General features: G+C 39.1%; 1 protein-coding gene across 4 annotated transcripts in view; it reads right to left on the bottom strand.

Moving 5' to 3' along the window:
• Positions 1–767: 767 nt before the first annotated feature.
• Positions 768–11,523, bottom strand: part of pxylp1 (2-phosphoxylose phosphatase 1) — a 30,444-nt gene continuing 19,688 nt past the window's right edge. For all 4 annotated transcript variants that reach the window (XM_030152708.1, XM_030152712.1, XM_030152709.1 and 1 more), the window contains 3 exons: positions 9,126–9,252; positions 4,224–4,363; positions 768–2,586 (listed from right to left, as the gene is read on the bottom strand). In XM_030152708.1, the coding sequence (XP_030008568.1) occupies positions 1,559–2,586; positions 4,224–4,363; positions 9,126–9,252 (1,295 nt within the window). In that variant the 3' untranslated portion in view covers positions 768–1,558. The remainder of the gene's footprint in view (positions 2,587–4,223; positions 4,364–9,125; positions 9,253–11,523) is intronic.

Here is an 11,523-nt window from a genome sequence, read left to right on the forward strand (position 1 = left end):
CTGTTCTTGGAAGTTTCAAAAATTGTCCTCCTTGTAACCAGTGCCAGTATTGTGCTTTGCTGTCAAACAATGGAATTCTGTAAATCCAAGCACCTCAAACAGCTGGAAATTCACAAGTCTCACAAATTCTGAGGCATCTACCAAGTCACACCGTAAGAAAAAAACTGGATGAGAGGCTGACATCTATAATTTGTCAGTTGCATCAAATTATTTTTATTCACTGGCAAATAAGTAACTACTGCCAGGACAAACATAATGCCCATATACTGCAAATGAAATTTACTAGACTCATTCTTATTATTGCATTTTCCAGTCAATACTCTCCTGATTCAGAGGATTTCGTGGAGGGAAAAGGCCGGGCAAGCACGCTGAGGCACTTTTGAAAATGAGCTGTACAATTGATATCTTGTCAGCGTTGTGTTATGTTCCTAATGATGATGACACATGACTTGTCTAGTTGTGGGGAATAGGCACTTAAGATTTTTACATTTATATAAATATATTGACTATGTACTCCAGCCCTGCAGCACTGTTGACAAAGTGAGTAAGTGATGGCAGCAGATGGGCCGGGCTACTTTGGTCTGGGGTCTGTGGACCAAATGTGCCACCTAGTGGCAGATAATTGTAAAGGTGGCACTTAGGGTCACTAACGAGTTATTCAGTCATTTCTACACAAATACACTCCGAACACTTCATATTTGTACTTCATATATGTATCACCCTGAGGCAACAATTCCTCTGCAAACCAATGACTGATACAAATACCATAAAAAGATTAAATTCTTTATTTTGCTTAGTGTGCTTTACAGTAAGTGTCAGTTTAAATCGAACCTTGATAGATTCAATATCCTTCAAGCAAAAATAAGTGTAAAGTGATCAGTTATACAAACAAATGATAGAAATACTTGCCGTTGTAGCGGAATGACAAGTGATGAAAATCTCTGATTAAAAAAATCTGTATTTCAAAATGGTATAAAACACTTTAATTTAATACTTTGAATGTACCGCATTTCACTTTCAAGAAGGGAAATTCCATGTAAGGTTACTAAAGGGCTACAAAAATGAATAATTATTATAAAATTAAATCAGAATGTTAAATGTCTTGGTCATTTCAGGTAATAAGGGCCAAACCTGCCCACATCCTTAGATTCATTTAAAGTTTTATTACAGACAAAATATTCCCTTGAATGATAAATCCAGCATATGATTTCAAGCTTCAGTATTCCCTTTTTTCGGGTAAGAATACTGGCATTTTAATATTCCATGGTATCATGGAATGTAGGAATAAAGTGGTCAAGTGCCATCCAACTTCCCATGAACTACTTACAAATATGATTGAAAAAAGTACAATACTCTAAAATTCAAAAGAAACAGTTGACAAAATTGTCTAAACCAGAGATATTAAATGATCAACAGATGATCAGATTACTTAGTGTTCATAGGTCAGTTTGTACTCAGTAACGTTAAAGACTATCTTTAAAAAGAAAAGTGCACCGTCTTATAAGATAACAATTCAATCTGCCAACTGTTAATGCCCGATCCCCCTCTTGTCCATCAGTCACCCAGGGCGCCTGTAGCAGGCCTCCTGGTAGGAAGTAGCATTGACAACACTGAACATGTCTCTCCTGACAAAAGACAGGAAGTTCTTCAGAGGGCAGAGCGGCTGGGTGGCATGTCGGTTGTGTGAGCGACAGAAGGTGGTGTGAAATGTCACATCCTCCCCGTTGTACAGCACCCTGATGAATACCTCCCCGCCCTTCTCCTTTGACTTGTCCCCTTTGCCACCTCTCTTCTTGGCCTGCCCTTGCATCACTGGGGGGCTTTTCCACAGTTCAAAGACCACTCTTGCTGCAAAACGTGGGAACCTGGCGTTCTCCAGTCCCAGCGCGCTAAGTAACGGCGCCATGGTGACATCGTGGGCTGAGGAGAGGGTGAACACCTCCTCGGCCCCTTGTCGCTGCTGCCGACCAGCCTCACTGGATTTAGCAACACGTTCCATTTTGGTGGCTGTGCGGTTGAGGTATGGGTACATAGCCAAGACGGCGTACTTATGATACAGCCCAACTTTTCTTCGATCTACTTCGTCCTCGAGCTGGTGCTGTCGAATCACAGCAAACTGCGCCATAGTCAGACACCCACCACTGCCATTTTCTCCCGCGGGGACACATGGGAAAGGAAGGCTGTGACACAGGTGGCACAGCAGGGAGTCTATTGGGTTTGCAGCTCGGAGCTGGCGAGTAGGCAAGCCCAAAGTGCGTGCCATTTCAGCATAAGACCGGTCCAGTTCTGTATCAGCCACTCGGAGCCGATACTGCCTCCTCTGCTCCTCCTCCAGGTATCTGTTCCTGGCAGGGCAGTCGCAGGCTGAGCTGCAGAACAACGTGCTCCACTGGTGGCGCACAGTTAGCTTTTTCCAGTCAAAGTCCGGGAGGAGCCCATAGAGGAAGGCCAGCCCACTCTGGAGTGTGCGGCTCTTACCTGTGGTTTCTACCCACACCTGCCGAGGTGACCAATCTGAAGGTAGGAAGGCGTGGCGCTTGTAGGCTTCACGGAGGAGCTGACCATTGCGCAGGTGCTGCACAACACCTAAAAAAGGAAAGAATGAGAAGCTTTATTTGACAACACAGCAATTACAATATAGCTTTACTGTCAGTTTTGCCATATATACAGCACATACTATGGCCCAAGGTGCAGCTGTAACATAGTTAAAAAAAATTATAAAAAATAGAATGTAAAAAAGGTTCCTTTACTAAAACTGTAGGCTGTACACCTTTGTAACACCACTGAAGAAATAACAGAAAGCAGCCCTTGCAAGGGTGTTAAATAATGAGGCAAGAACTGGAGAAACACACATACAACATGCACAGTGTATTCTGAAATTTGGTGGAGTAAAAAGTTTCCAGAAGAAGCACTAACCTCAGTTTTACAATTTATGAATTTTTCTTAACTTTAAAAACACAAAAGCTCAGTAAGTCAAATCCATGCAAGAAGTAAAAGAAAAAGCATTAGTAATGGCTTTTATACTTAATAAACAAAAACTGCACAGGGCACATATGACTGAAATAAACCTGAAATTAAACCTGCTGTAACTGAGACCTTTTTTTCAGGCACCACTGGGCAAAAAATCTGTACATTATTCAAGTAATATAGCATCTGGCATTTCCCAGATTTCAACAAAGCCTATTACTGAATTATATATTAAATATAAAATCTGACAAATCATCTCCATCTTCCGGGACTCTCCATTTTCATTTGGCTCATTTAGCTGTGGGGTTTGGCTCTGAAACTAACTCCATGACATTCCATCCAAAAGATGACTGTCAAAATGCCATGTTAAAAGTGCCTCAAGACAAATAGGTGCCATTAAACAAAAGAATAAGGGGAGTAATGACATGATTTTCATTAATAGAGCACCAGTCAAAACTCAGACAGTTGAAAACACCAAAATAATGATGAAAATATTACATTTCTGTTAGTTTCTACATAATCAATTCTCAAATTATAAGAAACTAGAAAAGCACTCGGAGAGCGCAGACCTCCGCCAAGCGCAAAAATTCCCCACATAATCGGTGATACAAATCCTACATTTATTTTTTAAAATAAAATCCGCCTTCTGGATCAGATCCGGATCAGCCTTTGAAATGTGATAGAGGACCCCATTGTCAATTCCTGAGTTAAATTTCATGAGTTTTGGTCAATAATTAAGCGAGATATTGGGAAACGAAAATTTTGGCCCCATTTACCACAATGTTAACGAAAATTTCAAAGTGATCCAGAATCCAGGATTTCTTCCGGATCACCCCCAAAAGTTAATAATTTCTTCCATATCCCATTTCCAACAAACCCTGAACATTTCATCAAAATCTGTCCATAACTTTTTGAGTTATGTTGCACACTAACGGACAGACAAACAAACCCTGGCAAAAACATAACCTCCTTGGCGGAGGTAATAAAGTGATCAGCTCAAACAATGACCAGGGATTTACATAGTAATGCTGAACTGCCCTGTACATTGTTTTTCTTGGTATACTATATACTCTATATACTGTACAACTGCTTGGTCAATGATACAGTGACTGGAAACGGGTGCGTTTTAAACCAACATCTGATGTCGATTATCCATAAAACAAGAGTTGTTGGACTATAAAAAAGTACAAATGATCTCTGTTTACCTTTGAAACCTTTCTTTAGGTCAAAGAAAGGGAGTTTTCATTCATACCTACCTGTCTGTGTGAGTTCTCCGATTTCACAGGCACTGTGGTTGGGCAGACGGGGAACATTGTTCAAAGGTGACTCCCAGTGGCCACGCCCCCCCTGACCCATGTGACCGATGAAGGGATTAAGCAGAGGGTGAGAAGGCTGCCTGTGGTTGTTGAGGGATGAAAAAAAAAGAGGGTTACAGTGTCAGAGTGTCCATTATCAAATAACTGCACAGTATTATGAGCATTATATAGCATTAGATACTAAAATCCACTTTGATATAATAACATTGATTCCACAGATGACCACAAGCCAGATGTGGACTAAGCCGAATAATCTACTTCTATTCATGCAGTTATGAGATATTATACATTATGCAATTGTTCTAAATTGATTCAGATTCCAATATTTTATATGGTGAATATAATAACACAGTGTCACATGAGAAATGGTGCCTGTTTTGCTGTATTTGACCCTACGTTTTTTATTCTCCTGGCTAAAGACATGTTACATTTCTTAAAATGAGTTGAATGGAATGACATCTAAATTCTTCTCTTCTGGTGATATTTTAAAGCTACAGCTCAGCAATGTGGCCCAAACATTAAATATCAGCTTTTTTTCAGTGATACAGTTGATTTGCGAATTTAATCAATTGTTTTTCAGCTTCACAGAGTGACCAAAAAAAAAGATGCAAAAAAATCTGTTCTTTAAAAGCTTGATTTTCTGATTCAAACATAAAAAGTAAAACCTTGATTAATTGACTCTATATCATTTTACATATCATTTCATAAGCAGATATGCTTGCTTAAAAACCACACATTCTTATTTAAAATAAATAAATATATCAAACGCCAAGTTAAAACATATGTCAAGCTTCAAGAGATCTTCTGATTTATTGATCACTATCTTTTACTATCATTAACTTTGCCAAATCAGTTTATTTGGTGGAATAAAACTTTACTAAGCAGAAAATTAAATAACAATGATTGTAAATTTTAAAAAACAGTTTAATACTTTCCATTGGTTGGACTAGTGGTGTGATAAAATAATTAGAAAGAACTGCTACTGGGATGCACTGTATTTTTATTTTTTGGGTATTTATTTTGAAGTTAATCATTAGAAAAAATAAAAAGGCTCATGATGACTTAAAGGTTATAAAAAAGTTAACCTTTAGAAAATAAAGCAATTGAGCTAGAATTACTAATGGTCATAGCAATGACAGCAGCACAGAAAATGCAACGCTTTGTGACTATTTAAACACTTCTCTACATCCTCCACCAGGTGTCGCTCTTACACAACACTGCAGATCAACAGCACTATTCAATATGTGTGGGTGGGAATATGGGAGATGGAGATATAAAAAGATGAAAGAGTTTGTTGCCTTGGGATACACACCCGTATATACACATTAGCACGCATACACACAAAAACACACACGCACAATAGCACACAAGGATGAGGGCAGGAAGAGGAGCAGCCACGATCTAATAGATTAGTGATGATTGAAGATTACAGTTCAATATAACAAATCTGTGGGAGCTGCAGCTCAGCTGGCTCAGATTAAAGCAGAGGTGGTGGTGGGGGGGGGGGGGGGACACAGGCACGCACACACAGTTTCCATAGTGATTGGGGAATGGTTCAGGAAGGTACCACAAAAACATAACCTTTTGTTATAAGCCTTAAATCATGTTTCCAATTGTTGGAACTGACCAAACATAATCTGACATCAACATCCACACATCATTATCAGTGTCAACAATAAAGCAGGAGTGTAACTGCATATGTTTCATATTCATCAAAAGAAAAGAGGGAGTTAGCTTAAAAGCACTGCTGAAAACACTGCTCCACATGTATTTTTTATTTTCTTGTCACGTTGCATCAGCAGCCACTGTCACCCGTCATTTACTCTTCTCTCTCTGAATTACATTAGTATTAATTACCATATAAATCCGCACACATGGTACATGAGACTGTCGAAATAAGAGGGACGTCGAAATCCGGCGCTTCTCCATCCTGCTCTGTCATAAGAAGATCAGCATGCTGAGGGGAGTTTTGGACAATCTAGATTTAATTGGCAACAGTGGGAGGCTGGATGTCAGTGAATCAGACAAAGAGCCAGCCTGGCTGTCTATTAGGCTTATTGTTACTAACCAAAGATTTCAAAAGGTCAATTACATTAAGCAGGAATTATTATCAGTGGATAGGACAGGGAAAGAGATTAGAGAGGAGGACAACTGAGGGAAATAACTAAGTTGGTTGAGAGTGGAGGAGAGTATTAGGCAAAAAACAGGATGACTGGTGCAGAATAACAGGCATCCATGGAGAGATAAAAAGACTGTATTAGTGAAAGAAGAGGAAAGGGGAGAGGAGTTGTTCCCTGCTGAAGAGAGCTCAGTTAACCACAGACGGAAACAGTGGGTCGGCAAGCTGGTGCCAGCACACACACATGCAAACACACACACACACACACGGGACTGAGCTCCAGGCCAGGGCATATGCTCAGTTCAGATCCCTGTAATTACACCCAGCTCTAAGAAAACACAAAAACACAACTACCTCTATTATAACCACCAGGATATGCAGATTTATCAAATAGGCTTTTAATATTCCCCCTGCACATCACGCTCCTTTAAACCACAAAATAATAAAGAAAGTAGCTGAACTGACTGATGTAGCTCTCAATAACATCAGCGCTTCAAAGCTTTCTTTTTCTGCACTCAAGAGCACTCAGGCTCAGTCTGAACAGACAGAGATGTAAGGGGAGGAGCCGTGGTGGACACATAATAAAGAAGGAAATAGTCACTGTTAATGGAAACACTGAAATCATGGACACAATTTGTAGCGAAACAAAACTGCAAAGTGATGTAATGTGCACAGTGTGAGTGGCTGGAGTGAGGAAAGAAAACAAAGCATAAGAATATCAATGCTTAAATTTCTCCATTTTATGCCACACTGTGGCCATGGGGGATTCAATTCTAATTTCACTTCAATGACAAGTCAGGTCAAAATGTGTCTCACAGCTCAGGTCCTCATTTCAAGTAGAAAGTGGAGTTAATTGTAAACTCAACATGAGAGAAAAAAATGCATGGTTTTATCAGCTTACCAGGCAAACTACAAAGCTTTAACCATGTCTCTGACATATTAAATATACATATAAGAGTACTAAACTGTCCCAGCTAAGTTTCCAGTACATGAGGCCTAGGCACAGCTTTAACTGGACTGGGTTCAATTTCTAAACCCAGAAGCAAACAGACTCCAAACAAGAGCCTGATTTCTGACTGCTTTCCAATTCAGAAAAAATGCATTTCATAAGAACCTTGTGTGCAAAATGACCTACTTTCAGCCAGAGTTCAAAAGCTCAAGGGTGTCTATAATACATGAAATCCTCAAATGTATGTTATGAATCAAAAGCACTAGACATTCTCAAATGCAGCCGTCTGTTCACTGGGCCAGCTCCAAAGACTACCGGTTGACCACACTACCCAGTGTGCAAAGCTGCAGTGAAAGACAAAATTAAATCACTGGCTAAATGTGAACTCAGGTACATGAGCCAAAAAAGGGGTTTTTTATTGACCTTATGCTCAAAATAACTCAAGTAAGGATGTGGATGCACCCATCACACCTAGTTCAGCAAACTTCATGTTCTGTATTTAGTAACAAAATGTTTATGATAGCATATGTGTATTCACATTCAGCGTTTGTATAAATCTAAGATAATGCACACAGACTCAAAGTGGTTGTGAAAGTGCTGCTACACTTCCTATGAAACTGAGATAAAGTTTATATCAGCAGCTCTTCTGGCCTGTTTGAAAAAGCAATAGCGCTTCCTGGGCCAACACATTATAAAGACATAAAAACAGGAGAATAAACAATAATGAATTTAGGAGGGGTGAGCTTTACTACAGGGATTTCTGCAGCTGCGATAGTTCTGACTTAGCAGAGTTACTCAGTGAGCATGTAGCTCAAATTAAGCGAGATAACACCATCGACTCTGCCTCCACAAACCACACATACAAATATGTTTGTGTTAAGAGTGTGTATCCAACTGCACCCAAGCAGAGCAGAACAGACGTATTAAACCAAACCCACCCGCCACTGCGGACGGATGTAACAGCTTAGGGAAACCAAAGGGATTGTGGGAGGGGAAAAAAATACATTGAGCAGATTCTGAATTTATTTCACATGTATTACAAACTACTGCTTTCTGTAAGCCTCAGAAATATCACTCAAAAACGATATCCACAGACATTTCAAATCTCAGTTAATGTAAAGGCTGAATGAATGAATTTCCTTTTCAAATACACCATAATCATTTTACAACTAGCTGCTTTTACACCTGCAGGTTTTGTCGGTGGTTATCGGAGGTTGCTGTCTCTCCTCACACTTTCAATCAGGTCTGCATGTTAGGCATTAGATAGACGTGGTACGGGGCTCACAGCTGAGAGCTACTGCCAGCTTGAATCCTGGTGACATTTGGACCCTTCACTCTGACTTGGTTTAATTAAAACTGTGTTTAAATCCTTTATCGTGAGGCTGGAGGAATGAATGAAAAGTGTAAGAATACCTGTAGGTAAGCTATTGAGTTCCTTTGATTGATGTCTTTATAACATTACCTCACAAGCACAGTGGGACAAAATACAATGAACAAAGAGAATTCAAGTACAGCATGCAGTACTCTACATGTGTGCTAATTATGGTAAGGTGACTGCACTGAATTTCACCATAAAGTGAGGGACAGAATCATGAACCATTCATGAATTTGCAGTATGATTCATGATGGTGCATACATTAATACTTCCGTCAGTGCACCTTTGCATGTTTTCTCATCATTAAGCACCAGTTTTTCATTTTTACTGTGACAACCTGATGTATAAAATGCTTCATGCTGTACCTGTGTTATGTTTTTGTGTGAAACATGTGATTACCTGCTAGTGGATAATGTGCAGTCGATTGCTGGTCGTTTGGTCTTGGGGATGGAGTAGAGGGGGTAGCGGTCTCCATGGCGAATCATCACCTGGACAGACAGGAGCTTGTAGTCGGCAGGACTGTGACCTGTCAGAAGAGAGCCTTATCAGCATCATTAACATTATCATCATGTAAATAAAAGACTGTATTCCATATTAACAGCTTAACTGTGTCTAACATATTGACTAGTGAGAGAAACCACGAAAAGGGAGAGAACAGTGAAAAACTTTCAGAATAAACTGGCAGTTATTTTTAAATTACTTTGTCTATAAGAGAGGAAAAGGCATTTAATCTCATGAGAAAGCAAACAATGTCACTGTGAACATCTGGCAACAATGAATGTTGTTTGCAACTTCATCTGTGTGACACTAAGCAACAGAACTTTACAAACATCAATGTGAGTTTAATGGTAAATTAAGGAGGTATGAGGAAACAAAACACTGAAAATGACGATGTTCCAGGGAAAATAAAGCCTAAATAAAAACCTATGGCTTTGTGATTGATTTTCAAATAGCTAATCTAAATATAAAAGAGGGAATAGACGTCTTTCCTTTGGACACCGATGTGCCATCCAGTGATAAAGTGAGTAAAGTTTAATTAACCCTCGCTGTTATGACTTGTCTCAGGCAGTTAGGGATATTTGCATGGTGGCCTCAGGGTGTGCTGACTTTTAATGTTAAGGGAAAAAAACACAGTCTCTCCGTTCCACTGTGCTGTACAGAACGAGCAGTACTGCAGCTTTATGAATGATGCAATCAAGTGGAAATGACTTCCACACAATTAACATATCCCATGAGGCCTGGCACACTAAATTTGATTATTATTGCTATTTTAAGTATTTATTCACTCCCTGCCCATCAAACTGGCTGAATCTAGCAGCAGGGAAACAGATCTATGTGCTCTAACAGTCTGAAGTAGTGACCCCTGCTACAGTCAAATTGGAGAGAATAACCTGAGTTCAGTGGCTAGTACTGGTGTCAGATCGGTTCTGAATTAACTCTTGTTGAAATGACACTCATCTGTAATAAAGCTTAGCATCACGTACTCCATGGGTTGGACCTTCTGGCTTTATTCTAAACCAGGTTGTGCGGGACACAAAAAATCTAAAAATGCTAATCACAGTCAAAACAAGAGAGCGAACTGTTGTTTTTTTTTTTTGTAACCTGACATCTACAGACTTTGAAGATAAACTCACAAAGTAAACAGCAGCTGCAGTGACAAAATGTCCAACAGCCACCATGGAGTTATTGTTGCTTAAATAAGCCAGTCTTTTTTGATTTGAATTAAATAAACATATCTCCATAAATGATGGTACATTCACACTACGCTGTCTGTATACTGTCGAAGCACATGTAACCCCCAAAATCCAGTTTGCTTAACTAGAATGGTGATTGTTCTGTCATATCAGACCCTGCTTGAAGAGGTGGGCCTTTTTGTATGATTAATAAATGTGTCCAAACACTAATAGATACAAGCATACTGTGTTGGAAAAAAGTTAATTTAGTCTAATATTTTATTCTAATTAAGCTAGCTGCCAATAAGCTAACATCAAGACATTTTAGGACACATTTAAGGACTGCCACCCAAGTGAAAATTATTATACAATTATTTCAAACATCTCTCCAGTTGCTGCTTTTTACTCTAAATTCTTCAACAGTAACAGCCAAATTGACCAGAAAAAGTCTAGCGTGAAGTTGCACCACCCAATGTAAGCTTGCCTTGCAACCAGAGACTTAAACTTAGTGGAAAATACTGTGATTACTGTTGATACTGAGATTGTTTACATGACCATAAAAGTCTGATAACTGGGAGTAATCGGATAATTGTAATAATCAGATCTAACACATTTACATGCATTGAAGAAATGCGGTAATCAAAAAAACCTGGTTTAAGAGCTGCAGGCCATTTTCAGATATCTTTTGGAGTATGTGGTGATGGTAGACTCAAACTATCTGTTGTCTTCCACTCACAGCTGACTACGTAACTTCTGTTCTCTACGACTTTATTTGCATTTACACATACGCAGATGTAAAAGAACAAAATAAATCAGATTAACCCAGTGGTTCCCAACCTTTTTTGGCTTGTGACTCCATTTTAACATCACAAATTTCTGGTGAGCCCAGACATTCAAAATGGATACATTTTTTTTTTTTTTTGAGAAAAATTAATTTGTTTTTGATCATGTAGTAGTCTGCTATTCTATGTTGCAAATAAACATTAATTTTGGATGACACTTAGTCTATATAATGTATATTATTATGGACGGAGGCAGAAAAGCCAGGTGTAGATTACTGCACAAAGTGAGAATTTTATTTTCCTTGGTCTGGACATGTACAATCAGTCCAGCTTGTATTTACA

Source organism: Sphaeramia orbicularis, chromosome 13 (assembly GCF_902148855.1).
Source record: "Sphaeramia orbicularis chromosome 13, fSphaOr1.1, whole genome shotgun sequence".
NCBI classification, from domain to species: domain Eukaryota; kingdom Metazoa; phylum Chordata; class Actinopteri; order Kurtiformes; family Apogonidae; genus Sphaeramia; species Sphaeramia orbicularis.